The 16,013-nt window shown below is 32.7% G+C and overlaps 1 protein-coding gene across 1 annotated transcript in view; it reads right to left on the reverse strand.

The window, feature by feature from the left end:
* v (Tryptophan 2,3-dioxygenase vermilion) overlaps nucleotides 1-16,013 on the reverse strand; it is a 68,808-nt gene that overhangs the window by 1,425 nt on the left and 51,370 nt on the right. Inside the window, exons 10-13 of the mRNA XM_035369802.2 lie at nucleotides 9,024-9,080; nucleotides 8,878-8,932; nucleotides 6,580-6,717; nucleotides 3,423-3,516 (exon numbers count right to left, since the gene is read on the reverse strand). Coding sequence (XP_035225693.1) covers nucleotides 3,423-3,516; nucleotides 6,580-6,717; nucleotides 8,878-8,932; nucleotides 9,024-9,080 — 344 coding nt within the window. The remainder of the gene's footprint in view (nucleotides 1-3,422; nucleotides 3,517-6,579; nucleotides 6,718-8,877; nucleotides 8,933-9,023; nucleotides 9,081-16,013) is intronic.

A 16,013-nucleotide genomic window follows, 5' to 3' on the forward strand; every position in this document is an offset into this window, starting at 1 on the left:
TTTGAATGATAGCATTATTATCTGAAAAATTATGAAAGATACTGAAGTATATATAAGTTTTGAAGTTGTAGAACTTCATCAAAAATTGTAAGAAATTAAATTTATCAAAAAGTAAATGCAAATGAAAGGAAAGGAAAGGAATAGCTTAAAGTTCTCGATTAATACACAAGATGTATTTGCATGATTTTTCAGTTTAATCTATGTATCCGAAAGGGAATTACTCTACAATGTATTCCACATGTAGAAAATATAGTCACATTCCCATGCTCTCTCTTCTTCCTAGAATTTTTTTTAAAATTTGCCTAAAGAAGTACTTTTTTTTATAGTATTCTTTATATGAATAATATCCTGCTACTTTTTACAGATACTCATTGCAGATTTGTGCATTATTTGAATGACTCGGTTTATCTCCATGAGTGGTATCATATTTCTAATGTGAAAGTCCAATAATTCGGCCTCTAGTGCTTCAGCACACTCAATATCATACACCTTTTCATTGGTATTCGTGGCTATAATATGACCCTACTAGCATATTATTCAAAAAAGGCCAGCAGTTACTGCTTGTCTTTCTTCTGCTATTTTCAATTAATATTTTGCTTAAAACTTCGCATGTGTATGCTTATTTGATTAATTTCTTTCTTTATTTCGAATATTTTCAAAGCTTGATAAAAACACTGATATGGCGAAATTGTTTTCTTGCATTATTTAATGTATTTACCAAAGTTAGATATTATTAAACTCTGGAGCTAATGAAAATAGAAGTTGTACTGATATGACGAAAATATGTTCTTGCATTATTTAATGCATTTACCAAAGTTAGATATTATTAACTAACTTTGGAGATATGAAAATAGAAGTATTATAATTGTGGAATTTCTTCTATTGCTAATATCAAAAACAAAGAAGAATTCAAAATTTTCTATCTGAGTTAGCTATTTCAAAAACTATTGATGCTAAGAAGACACTACAAAAAGATTCTATGTGGAGAGATCCCAAGGCAAATTTTTAATAAGATTTATGCTAAAGGACAAGCGTAGGATTTTTTTAAAAAAAAATAGCTATTTTCAGTTAAATGCCTTCCTAATCAATATATATTACAAAAGTAAGTGTACAATGTAACAAAATTCAAAAACAAGTCCTGGTACAATCAAGGGAGTTATGTGGTGTAGTAGCCCTCTATGTCCCATCCATGAAGAGAAAGTTCCCGTTTTTACCTGAAAGGCATGCTTTTGAAGATTAAGGGCTGGAAGTTTCGCCCTTTAGAAATTTCTAGAACAGTCCAGGATATTTGAGAGCATTCATCAACATTCTGGAATAGTCTGGAACGTTAAGGAACATCCCAAATCATTGTGAAACATTTCAGAGCTTTCTCAAACGTTCTGGAATATTATGGTGAATAAAAACAAACAGTGAAGTGTGAATAATCAAAGTGATACAGTGACTGAATATAAATCGAAAGGCAGAAATATGCGCTAAACAACATATTGCATTTGCACTGGCATCATCCAGCATTTCGCCATACTTATGGAAGGAGGACAAACTGCCCATCCCCCCCCCCCGTACAACTACCACTGAATATAGCCAAAGAGCAATTCCCGGTATGCAAAATCTCAAGAGCATCTGGATGGGATGAACTTCTAAAACAAGCTGAAATTATCTTCTAGTATGAATGCACAATGACACATAAAAAATCACTTGAAGCCATGGATAGAACATTACAAGAATTGCAAGGAAACTGTGAAGTGATGGGAGGAGTTCTCATACTCTCAGGATATTTTCAACAATCGTTTCCAGTTATCCCCAAGTCAACAACAACAGATGAAATGAATGCATGCTTAAAAAACTCACGTGTACAAATACTGCATGAAAATGAAAAGTGTTGTTTATAAACAAGTACTGTAAATAGCTCAAATATGTTTTCAACAAAAAAATTTTACCTCTTATATTTTAAAGTTTATCCTTTTATTCCAACTACCATACAATCTCATATCAACTCCTTGAGGAAAGCTGAGCATCCCAGCTAGTTTTAAAATAATATATGGCATCCGTAAATTAGACATTTCAGGTGAACTAAAAAATGCTACTTGTAAATATATGACAACTTTCGATATAATTGGATGAGAATAGTTATCAAATATATAATGCTAATGAAATTCACTTTTTATGTTGTTTTTAAAGTTCTACATTGGTAGATGTCCAGGACAAATGCGCAGGAGATTTTAAATTAAATGGTGATAGCATAAGGTACATGAAGTTTCTTTCGTTCCTCGATACATTAAATAATGCAAGAAAAGTCATTTTGTGAGATTAGGCAATCTGGCATCTCTGAAGTCCCGAACATACTGGATTGATGGACTTTTATTGTATATGTATGTAAGATATATATGTATATCAAAATTCTAACTTTAATTTTGCAGTAATACTTTAACTCTCCATTTTAATTTAATTATTTCCTCTTTTGATTCTAAAAATAGTGTCTGCCTGTAATAAATCTCTCAGTTCCATCATTTTAAAACTAATCCATGTTAGTTATATGATTCTCGCATAATGCTAATGAAGTAAATACGGTCAATAAAGCTTAACCAAAATTAAATCATTCTGAGCCAGGGTTTCATTTCAAATTATTACATATATATTATAGAAGTTGAAATTTGAAATGTTTACATTTAATAGCTGTGAATGTTTTGAAATCTTAAAATTTTTCATAAAGTGTTAACAGTTGTGATGCTAAAGATGCTATCATTCATTCAGTATAATAGTATATGGTGACATTTACTAGGAAATAAATTTTTATTAGTTATTCTTAATGAATAATTTATTTAAATGACCATTACCACTAACTGTTGAGGGAAGATAAATTATTTAAATGTATGTAAGGAACACTAAAGCTTTCTTGATTTTCTTTTAAACAGAATTGCATTTGTTAAAGATATTTTCATATCGAAATTTCTTATTTCAGAAATCAGGCATGTAATTAGGATATGTTTTTAAATTTTTAGAGAATTTTAATACTTATATTATGCAATAAAATAACATTTATGGATTTTATTTTATGCAATGATGAAACTATTTTGTTATAAAATTAATATTTTAATTTGATTAAGCCTCCACTCTCAAGCTTTTGCCAGTTTGGTTTCATTAAAGAATAGCTCTAGTCATCTATTTCATTGTCTTATCACTGAGAATGTTGCCCAGAGTGCACTGGCAAGAGAAGGATAAAACAATGAGAAAACCCTGGCTTTATTTGGGAACTGAACCCAAGTCAAATAATATCAGTAGGGCAGCTAGTTTTAATTAACCACCAAACTGCCAGCTCCAGCACTTTTAAATGAAATTGTGAAATCTAAATTTTTATTTTATTCGTGTTTTTTACAAACAGACACATACAGAGAAAATAAAGAAGATATATTTTCAAAATTTACCTCAGAGTAGATCTAAGATACCAATATCCAGATGATCCTCCTGTTCCTAACTGTTGGGAACCTATCATTCTTTGCACCATAAGTACGTGATTGTCTGGAATATAAACTTTTAATAAATATCAAAACTGATAACTGACAAAAAATAATAATTTATATCCTAAATCAGGAGTTCTCAATGTTTTCTCTGTCACGTACCCCTTAGTTATACTTAATAATATACCTATCTTTCCAGAATTATGACCTCTCTCATCCTGTTACAGTACCCTGCAATGTATCTTACTGCTGTATTCTTTTAATACCATAAAAGTAATAGACTGTAATGAATAAGGTCAAAAAAATATAATGAATCGATGTCTCATTATCACATCATTTATTTCAAGTAAATACTACAATAATGCCTATTTTAAGCCATAATATAATGTTATTAATGTATTAATTTTGAATATCAGTTTTTCTGAAACGGGAATGAAACAATGAGGGAATTGATGAATTTTTTGACAATTGATAAGGTCTAGGCTTTTGCTAAAACCCATTTGCATTTCTTAAACTGTGTTTTATCACTGTGAAATATTAAATCTTAAATTATTTTTTAATTAATTAATATTGGGTTTTTTTAAAAGGTACTGAGACTTTCGTTCATGAGATAGCTTTTGTATCCCAAATTTCAGGATAAATGTAAGTCGCTCCAAGATGCACCTCGAAATGCTCCTTGCAACCTGGCGGCAGTTTCTCGAGCTATTGATGCCTGGCAGAGCGATTGACTTGGATTTGTATTATTGTCAGTGGCGTAGCTAGGGTGGGGCAAGGAGGGACATCTGTCCAAGGGTGCAGCAACCAGGCCAAAGAACGTCTATTCTTTGCATACATATTCTTTGTCCAGGTGGTGCCAAATGGATGCTATGAAATTTTTTAATGAAATGTTTTCTATTCATGGCACACAGAAAGGGGCAAATTCTTCAGTTGTGCCTGGGCGCTGGAATCCTAGCTACGCCACTGATTATTGTCAAGTAGAGGTATTGCACCTAATTATTCAAAAGAAACGCCTGGAACTTATCAATAGAAAGAGTTTAGTATACCACACTGACAACGCCAGACCGTACACATCTTTAATGACACATCAGAAATTGATAGAACTTTTAGTTTTGATGCATGAACTATATAGACGTGCCTAGCATCGTCAGAGTATATTTCAATTTCTACAGAACTCCCTGAATGGTGTTAAATCAATTTCAGAAGAAGCCTGTGAAAACCGCATGTCATAGTATTTTGACTAGAAACCTCAAAATTTGTACGACGGTATTATGATGCTGCCGAAAAAATGACAGAAGGTCATCAAACAAAATGGAGCATGTGATTTCAAAGTATTATTTTCTTCTCTTTTGATCTCTGAAGGCTCATTAAGACTTGATTTCAAGAGGTTCACTATAAGTTGTCAGACATGTTCAATCAAAAAACATCTGACATGCCCTTTATTATTTATGAGATTAATTGTTTGAAAAGAAAATGCTGGTAATTTTTTCGAATACGTTCCCCAAACATGCATTACACATTATCAAACTTTTAGCAGTTGTATTGTTTTACCTTTTTTCAATGATAAGCTTATTCTGTAAGAAATTCACTTGCATTTTCATAATGTGTATTAGCTGAAAGCAGGTAAGATTTTAAATTGATCTTGAAATAGTCGCAGAAAATTTTTTATTTATTTTTATTTGTAGATGGGGTGTTTGGTTTCTAAACGATGCAACAGTAGTTGAAGGTTTCATATTTCCATTTAATAAAAAATGTGATATAAAGAGAACTGGGGCTGTCCTCGTTTCTTACAAATGAAAATCCGCAATAAACATTCATCAGAATGCTTTCTTTGCCGCTATGTGGAATTTTCTTATTACTAGTGGGTCAGCCTCTTACCAGAGTAACAGCTTCATCCCGGCCTTCTATTGCTCCTTTGGAAATGCATGGTGCAGATTTGGCGTCTGAAGCTATTATTCATAGTAGTTTCAGTTCCGTGCAAAAATCTTTTTTTTAACCACTTATACATGTTTATTTCAACAAGCTTTACATTTAAAAGTAATGCAATTTAAAGTAATGTATTTTTTACTTAATTACATTAAAACTTTACATTTAAAACTATAAAAGAACATATTTAATGGGAAAGAGAACTCATCACTCAAACAAATCTAAATGTTATATCTGTCAAGAATTAGAACTGCGTGATTCATTTGACGATTCTTTCAGTATTAAAAATATTACTCGCTGCCAATTGTTTTATACCATTCATTATGACAAAGAGGGTGACAACATAACGATGGGTGATTAACCGAACAATATAAATGGAGTGGAGGGTTAGTTAGAGCTAATTGTAGTGACAGTCACAGTGGAATTCCTTGCAGTTAGTATCTGTTTTGTTCATTGGCAAATTTAAACTATCTGAATATTTTTTATCAACATTTATTATAACAACTTGTTGTTTTCTGTCATTACTATTAATTTTTATCTTACCATTAATTAGGATCTGCAATCCTAAATCATTAGATGAGCTAGTTGTATCATCTAACTTAAAAATATTTACTAATTTAGATTCTACATAAAAATTGCACATATTTTTGCATTCAGTTTTATGTAATGTATTCTATATTACAAACCAGCTGGCATTTACTCTGTCTAATACTTTCAGACATACAGGATGAAACTCACTCTTTCTTTCTAAAAGAGTAATTCAAAGAGAATTAGCATATAAATTGAATTAGGGCTGGTCAGCAAAAGGAATATTGCTTTCGTTATTGTACGTGAAGTTGTGTGTATTTTGATAATTATTATCAGGTTTAATTTTTTCGTACTATTGTTTATACCACCTAGCATTTCATTGGGTATGAATTATTAATTATTTGAAATTTCCAACTATATTATGACATTTTATTTTAAATATTTGTTGCTGGCAATCCAACGAAAGTTACTTTTTTAAAATTATTTTTAGTTACAGACATTGGAGCCATAAAATAGGTTTAAAAATGACATATTTAAATAATGTGAATAATGCATTGCTATTCTATCATATAAAAAGTTTTTTAGGATTTACATTTTTCAAATTAATTTCATTTTTAACAGTGTATTTGTTAGGTTATTTAAATTACAGTAAATTATACAAATGATTACTTACACCTCCATTTGGTAATATAAGCATCAATATCCATCAGTTGAGTTAAAATGTGAAATGGCTGATTGAATCTTGGCTCTTCTCTATAAAGGGATATCATTAGAGCTCCTTGTAGAGCTTTGTGAGAAAACCGTCTTTCTCCTGAAAAAAAAAAAAAATATGTATTGCTTATTCGATATAAACAAGACTTGGTTGCGTTTTTAGAATTAACCTTTTCACGCGGGCTAGAGAGACTAATTTTTTACGCATTGAAGCCATTATTTAATCAACAGTTCTATCAGCAAGGAACAGAAAAACAAACCGACCAAAGTCTGCAATTTCCCACTCCGCAAACTGTAAATCTCTATAGTAAACTAATTTTTTTATTTAATGTAGAGAACGCGTGGACACATACATGTCGCTGCCTTTCAGGAAAAGGTTAAATGCTCTAGATCAAATAACAATACTGTTTTGACCTTAATCTAGGACGAGCTTTTATTTGATCGAAAAGCTGTTCTGAAAACTATTAGCCGCTTTATATGTGAGCCTAATATTAAAAATATATTCAGATACTTGATTTTGAATCTTCTTAGCTTTCGGCTTAAAAGAAATCATTTTATTTTAGTTTTATTTCAGAATCTGATAATAAGACTATTTAATTGTTTTCCTGTAGAGTATTGTCAGCATATTAATTGTATAAAGTTTCAATAATGTAAACTTGAATGCTAAATAACGCATATTTATATTAATTTCTTTTGGCATGCATTCTTTACCATTTCCCAGCAATACAAGGTTTGACAAAGTCATGTAAATTTAATTTTATTAAAAAAATACTAACTAACGTATAAGGATATGCAATTTGGGAAGAGAAGAGTACTAATGGAATGTTTAACAATATATTTCGGTGAAAACATGGAATGCCTTTCTGGAACAGTTATTCTTGCTTATAAATTTTAACTTATACCGTTTATTAATTCTAGAACTAAATATTGAGATAATATTCGACTTCCTAAATTTTGTGTCAAATAAAACATGTCTGTGTTACCATTCTTAATTTTAATTAATTCTTTAATGCTGGGGATATTTTTTCTCTATGTGTGCATGTGTGTGTGTATTTTTTAAGTGTTCATTAGTCACTATAAGTGTTTACAACTGTTTTGTTTCAAAAACAGTTGTAAAATTTTCGCCTTCGTAGAAAGTTCTTCAATTCCTTTCCCAGAACATTTCTGATTATTTCGTCGTCATCTGCAGTCAAAGTGATAAAAACAGAATGCCTTCGTCCACCCCAAACTGCATCTCCTCTTCACTAATACTAACCTAAGGTTAATACTAAACTTCTCCAAACATGGAACTAGATCCAGAATGTCGTCCATGGGCACTGAACCTGTTCTAAACACAAGAGAATCTTCGTTAATCGACCCGTCATCTACGAACAGTGTCATAAACCACAATTTAATTCTTTGGTCCAACTGGTTAGATTAAGCTTCTTGTACTAGGAGGCAGAAACATAATGTAAATGTTTTCAACATTTAAATTTTCAGATTATTCTCCTATTATATATATTTATTTAATCTCATAGGTTTAAATTTCAGATTTCAGTTTAGACCTCCAAAAGTGCCTTTATTTTGATATTATTACAACTAATGGTACCGGTTAAGAGAGATTTTACTCTGTATTTTTATATATATGGAAAATTAAATCAGCTTGAATCTTTTCACACTACGAATAGTGCCACACACATTTCAGAAATACAGAAAACAATGTAAATTTTGTTTAATATTATTAATGGACTTTTGTTAATATTACATATTTTCCAGCAAATAATTTTAAAAAAAGACAGCACAAAAGTATTAATGGTATTTTATGACCATGTTTTTAATTATATTTGATTATAACTACTACAAGCTGGAATTGGAATCCAACTTGTAATATATTGTCAACTTGTAATATTCGTATTATATTGTCTATATTCAAAGCAAAATTGTTAAGATCACTAAAGAAGAAAACTGTGTTGTGTGCGCAATGGAAACTGTTATTCTTTTCAAATTTTAACTGCTTCATTTCTTATTTTATCAAACCAATAACATTTGTTAATACAATTATTTAAATAATTTAATATTTACAAAAATTTAATTTTAGATTATATTAAGGAAAGTATTCTTTCCAGTATTCTAAAAGTATACTTTCCAGTGCTCTTAAAATCTTATTCATTATCAAATAATTTATTAAATTTAAATATAAAATATATCAATTAATAAATGGGTGGTATTTTTGAAGTAAAATAAAACTGAAAAGTATAACATGAAAACAAAATATTTGTACCTCTAGCAACCAAAGCCTTGTGTCGTTCAATGTCAAATAAACTCTCGAAAGTTTTCTGTAAAGAATATCGAAACGTAGTTTTAGTAAATGCCCAATAATATAAGAATTTTAAGAATTAATAACACAGATCTGTTTATACATACAACCTTTTTTTGCTCGTATTCAACTTTGAGATCTTCTCGGATTTTCTCATCTGTTTCCTCCTGAAAGTGGAAAAGAATTGTCAAAGTCAAATCATATGCAGTAAATTTTATTCTCTTAAAAACATATGGTCTTTAGCTATACATATATGCAAATATTTACAGTTTTCATCATCTTTAAGATGCTCAGAATAGGTATGTAAAATGAAAGCGAGAAAATCGTTAAAAAGAAACATGTTCTACGTCATACACATATTTTGATTACATAACTGTAAGCCTAAAAGCGATTGGATATCATAGCTGTAAAATTATCATTTAGATAAAGGCCAGAAGTCGAGGATATCCATTACACTCGAGGGAAATCAAACACAGCTGGACAACTCCAGATAGCTTAATATTCTCTAAAGCAAGATCTCTAGATTCTGAAACCGCTTCTTAGTTTTGGGAATAGCTAGTTGTCCGAAGGAACTACAGCATCTAAAGACGTTATTCCTCTTGCACTGTGAACTCCTTGCAGTCACTAGCTCTCTCATAAGCGAACCTGCTTCTTCCTGAAGACTCTTGAAGAACTCCTTGAAGACTTCCTTGAAGAACATAACTTGCACTCCATGACAAATCCAATGGGTTCCATTCCGTTTCCTGCTTTTTCAGGAGGAGAACTCTGAATATTGTGTCGTCTACGATGTGAGAGTTATTTTATTTAATTATGGCTAAGCATTCGAGTGCTCTCTGCCTAAAGTTAAGGATGCCTCGTGGAGAACTTTCTAAAGAAAACTGGCTCGGATACACGTTACACATGGAAAAGCCACGGAAACGCCTATGCAGCCACCCCGTTTGTCAGGATTGGAACCCCAGACCAAATTATCGGTGCTTAACGATTTTACCGCTCGGTCGCTGGTGGACACTTCTCTATGAAAATGAAGGTGACTGAACTCAGGCATTGCTCATAGATGAGCCCAGTTCAAATTAAATTGTGGTTCTAGATAAACATTCATACGTAGAAAGCATGGCACAACAAACATTCATCATATATTCATGAAAGGCCCTATTTCCACAGTAGCTGCTTTCTTGTTTAGAGAGGAATTCTGAGAGACGATAGCACCGAACTCCATAGCTATGACAGGAGTTCTGTAACTGCACAAAGGCGCATAGTTGAAGTTCTGTTCCCCCACGCAACGTTAAAAAATACAGTACCCCAGGCACACTTTTCTATATTTTTTTATTTTATTTATTTATTTTTTATGGATAACAATACCTTAACTGAACTGCTATGGTTATGGCATTTGAAGCTTCTAAACATAAGATATTATTCGAATGGATTGGTCACTCTTCTTCGCATTACTTCAGATTTATTATTTATCTTAAATTCAGATTTTTTTAACTAAGATGTTTCTAAAGGTAAGTCATGTTTGGGACATTCTAGTTTGGTGAATTTTTTTCCTGCGTCAGTCCTGCAGTTTCTAAGAGTTTCTATTTTTCTTCTTGAAAGAATGGAATCCCGCAGTACTTAACTGACCTTTTAATTAATAGTATGGAAAGGCAAAATGTGCTTTCCACTAAATCATACACTTTTATTTCATCTTCCAGAAAGATGATGCAGCAATATTCCATTTTTAAAACTGCATGTATAGTTTGGCATTAGCAATAATATTTTTACATTATTCGATTTATAAACATACGTTGAGGGGTAGTTTCCATTTATATAATTGTTTAAGTACAAATGGGTGATAACAATAGCATTACACATGGAGTGGTAATACTTTTATTTCTAAAGAAAGGCAGTAATGTTCTAGTGTATATCGCTGTTATGAATCTATATTGATTATATGTTCTGTTATGATATTTAATGTGTGAAATAAAATATATAAAATTAAATGTTCTTTTCCATTTATATACAAATTCTCATCACGGTAGCAGAATATGTTTGCGGTGCGTTTATGAGTTTACTGATAGTTGGGAAGAATTAATATGAATGCATTTGTTCTAAAAGAATTGTTTCATAAAGATTCGAGCACGTTCACCTCGACATCGTGGGACCCTTGCTTCCACCTCTGATGGATATACATACTTTGTCACTTTTACAGATCGTTTTTCTCATTTACGTGCAGCAATATCTGTGCAGAATATTATGGCTGAAACAATTGCTCGCACATACAGAGGCTGTTCACACATTTTTTAGACGATGTATATTGTATTCACAAAACTAAATTACATAAAATTCTTGTGTTTTAAATGTTCTATTTGACATCTCTTATTCTGAACTATCTTTCGACACCGCAATTTCCAGGATAATAGGGCCTTTTGAAGTGGCAGAAGAGGTATTCTATCCCATTCCTCCCGAACAGCTTTCCAGAGTCCTGTTAGGGTTTTGGGACAACGTTTGGATAATGCAGTTTTTAAAAGTCCGAAAGCACAAAAATCCATAGTTGACACATCGGGAGATTTATCAGGGATATCAGTGAAGGTTATGGCCTTGATACCAGTTTTTTGTTCCATTTCTTTTAGGAAATTTACAGTGGATTTTGACGTGTGATTACTAGCTTTGTCCTGATGGAGTCTCACAGATTGATGGTACTGTGGGATTAGGAACTTGAAATGGGAAGTGAAAGTGCAGTAAAACGGATGAGTAATGGCAGGTCAGAAGTGAGACGTACACGAGCCTAGTACGAAGGTGTCCAGCTTGATACTGACGAAGCAGAACATTGCCTTTATTGAGATATTTCATTTGTCAGAGGAATTCTACACGCTGTAGTACATGATAGTTTGAAAACTCGTAAATTTTGTGCTCAGTAACCAGGGCCGGATTAAGGGTGTCGTAGGCCCTAGGCACTCCAGCAGCGTAGGCCCCGAAATAATAAACATTTTTTAACTGAAATTGACCGCTAATATTAAGTAATAATTTTTTTGTAGATATAAATCCGAAAATGTGATGATGCGGTAAAATAACATTATTTTATTTTGGGATTTTAATGTTTTTATTTTTCATAGAGCCATTTTCAATAGCCATAATTCCAGAATTGAGTTTATCTGCAACAATGCAACTTTTATATCTACCAAATTCCATGCAGAATTCCAGGGTTTTAGTACATGAACATGACAAGACATTAGCCGCCGGGAAAACCTCTCGGACGGGCACATGTGTTTGACACAGTTGGCCACGTTTCCATGCCCACTACCAAACGCTTGCGCGCGATCGAGAGGTTTTCCCTGCTGCTAAGGTCTTTTGTTTTAGTAGCTCAGTTGTGTAATAAGTTAATATGTAAACACTACGATAGAGCGTGTATGCCTGTGCTTGTATTTAATCACGCTCAACCCCAAGTCAATCTTTAGTTTAAAAACTGGAAGTTAAATTTATTATAAGTAAGGTAAGTAAAGGAAAGTTGTTTTTATACTCTACTTATTTCAACCTAGTTTTTGATTCTGGAATATTGCTTCATTCCATTATAAATAATAGAATTTTCATTTTATCACTTCTTATTAGTATAATAGTCCGCTGTAGAATGCAGCACAATGCAAGGAACTTTGAGTAGGCCTACTATGGGGTGGTTTGGCCATACTATTGTAAAAAATCTCCAGTAGTAGTCGTAGAAATAGTACAGTCCAAATCACCTTTGCAATAGCTTAATTTTAATCCATACTCGTAAATCCGGGTTTCGTTTTTACAAGTTTAAAATGCATTACTTAACAAATTTAAAATAACTTTTTAGCTTTCTGATAGCATAATAAAAGTGACGGGCGCAAACTAAAATGTATATTTAAAGGTGACGAGAAGAAGGAGAAAACAAGTTTAAATTTTAGTTTGTGCGTGCCCATCGCTTTTATTATGGTAATATCAGAAAGTTAAAAAATTATTTTAAACTTTTAAGCGCAATTTATAAAAGCTTTTTTTAAATATTTTTTTTTAGCGAAAAATGTCTGATGGATATAAAAGAAAACACCAAAGTGGACATGAAAAACGCAAAAAGAGAGAGAAAGTGAGTGAGTCGCTTAGTAAAATTAAAGGTTCTTTATTGAAATATGTTAACATTTCTAAGGAGACAGAAGATAATGCAGATGCGGTAGATATTTCCTCGATCGAGGTTAGACCTAAAGAAGCTGAGGCTTGTTGGGACTCGCAAGAATGTTCAACCAATAAAACTGAGAATGTCACAGAAGACGAGGCTGACGGGGGTTTACGAAATTTTAACGACGCTTCCAAGCAGGTGGTGCCTGAATCACTACCAACAACATCAGCCTCAAGTATTTTCAGTTCTGATCCAGCACGGTGGACAACCATAAGCGCAGATCTTATCGATTACTTCTCTCGTAATCACCCTGTGCAGAAATTGGATATAAATTTTAAGTTATACGCCACTAAATTTGGCGAAATAATGAGATGTCCATCACAAGATTATTTTTTCAGAAAACTGAACAACAATGATATTATAAAAAGGGACTGGTTGATATTTTCCGAATCTACTGGCAAGTTTTTTTGTTATAAATGTATTTTGTTCAAATCGGACCTACCTGGAAATCCAAACCTGTGTAACCAATTCCTTACAGGCTTTAATGACTGGAAAAACGCACATTCGAGAATTTCAAGTCATGAAGTGTCAAAAGAACATTTTGCATCTATTTCTGCTTTAGTGAACTACCAACAAACTAGAAAAAATGATGAGACGTTTGATATTGTCAAGGAAAAAGAAAGCACATATTGGACAACGGTTTTAAGAAGAGTAGTGGAAGTAATTAAGTTTTTGGCCGAAAGGGGACTAGCGTTTAGAGGCGATAATGAAATACATGGTGATCCTAGTAATGGCAATTTTCTTGGGTGTATCAATCTCTTAGCCAAATTTGATCCGTTTCTAGAAGAACATGTAAGAAGATACGGTAATCCAAGCCGCGGAAAAGTATCATATTTATCCTCCACAACGTATGAAGAACTAATAATTTTACTGGGGTCAAAAGTATTGGAAAAAATAGTTACAGAAATCAAAGAAGCCAAGTATTATGGAATCACTGTGGATTCTACACCATACGGATTCTACACCATACTGACGTTAGCCATACGGATCAACTCTCCATAGTTATTAGATATGTCTCAAAAACTGGAGATATATATGAAAGATTTTTGATGTTTGTTAAAATAGAAAAACATGATGCCAAGTATCTTTTTGACACTCTAATTTCAGTTTTAGAAAATCAGGGAATAGACCCAAAATTTTGCAGATGTCAGTCTTATGACAATGCGGCTAATATGAGCGGAGTGTATTCGGGAGTACAAACTAGATTTAGGGAAATCAACAGCGCAGCCACTTGAGTACCATGTGGAGCTCATAGTCTTAATCTAGTTGGCACAGCGGCGGCAGAAAGCTGCTTAGAAGCTGTAAAATTTTTTGAAATTTTGCAATCGCTCTACAATTTCTTTGCAGCGTCCCCTCAAAGATGGTCTAAACTAAGGTCTTTGGGAAGTAAAATTTCTGTAAAAAGACTTTCAGAGACCAGATGGTCAGCACGTTATGAGGCTGTAAAAACATTATGTGCCCATTATGATGATATACGTGGTATTCTTACAAATATTTCAACTAGTGAAGGTATGAAACCTACAACAGTAATTGAGGCACAAACCTTAATCCATCAAATGAATACTTTGGAGATGTTATTACTCACAGTTATTTGGGAAGATCTACTAAAACACGTCGATATTGTAAATAAATCTCTTCAAGAACCTGGCATCGAGTTTAACACGATGGTGCGACTTTACGACAGTTTAATTCAATATTTATCTCACTGCAGAACTGAGGACATGTATAATAGCTATTATCTTAAGGCAAAAGCCCTTGCACCAGATTCAGAATTTAAAGAATCCGAAACTAGAGTTCGTAAGAGAAAACGACAGTTCGATGAAGGGCCAGATGAGACTCCCTCTCGCAGTGCCAAAGATTCCTTTAAGATTAATTTTTTTTTATTGTTCTGGATGTGCTTTGCGCTGAAATGACAAAGAGACGCACTGCGTATACCAGCCTTTATGACACATTTAGTTTTCTTACGGATAATACACTGACCGAGGACATTATCAAGGTTAAGGCTCAAGCTCTGGTAAAAATGTATCCGTCTGACTTAGAAGAAAACTTTGTTGATGAGTATTTGATTTTTTCAAATTTGTACCCCAAAACCACCTCTATAACGGATCTCATCAAATTACAAATAAAGGATAAACTTGTGTCAAGTTTCCCAAATGTTAATATTGCATTGCGCATATACCTTTCGATATTGGGTTCGAATGCAGAAGGAGAAAGATCATTCTCCAAGTTGAAGCTTATAAAAAATTTTATGCGTTCAACTATGGGTCAAGAGAGAACTTCGTCACTGGGCCTTCTGTGTATTGAAAGTAATGTCGCTCGCGGCATTAATTTTGAAGATATAATACACGAATTCGCTGTGTCAAAATCCCGAAAAAAGGAGTTATTTTTAGGATCTACTTAGTAAACCAAACGTTTTGTATTCGTATTTTTTGTGTATTTGTATTTACATATATTATTTTGACCTTCACTATATAATAATATAAAAATGTTTATAAGTTTTTGGGGTATTTTTATTTCAATATATTTTTTTTCAAAGCCCTAAGACCTTTGGCCTTCGTAGGCCCTTTGACCTTCGTAGGCCCTAGGCACGTGCCTACTGTGCCTAATTGGTAATCTGGCCCTGTCAGTAACAGTCCCAGAAGCTCACTGACCTACAGACATATTAATATATTCATGTGTCAGTAAATTTTGCATCGTCTATGCACTCAGTACGCATATTCAGTACGATGAAGCAGAACTCGCGTGATTGACTATTCGCCAGCAATGAAGATCTGCCAAAAGACTGTTAACGAGTGGGCCCACAGTACTTTTAAAGAAGGGTTTTAGCATTTCGTATGTCAGTTCTCCTTGAAATCAATAAAATTTTATACAAAATTTACGGCAGTCTAAAATTTTACTTTTACTTAATTTTCTACGGCTGAATTGATCACAC

Source organism: Stegodyphus dumicola, chromosome 6, assembly GCF_044657685.1.
Source record: "Stegodyphus dumicola isolate Sdum_Otavi_A_Nest chromosome 6, ASM4465768v1".
In the NCBI taxonomy this organism is placed as follows: Eukaryota; Metazoa; Arthropoda; class Arachnida; order Araneae; family Eresidae; genus Stegodyphus; species Stegodyphus dumicola.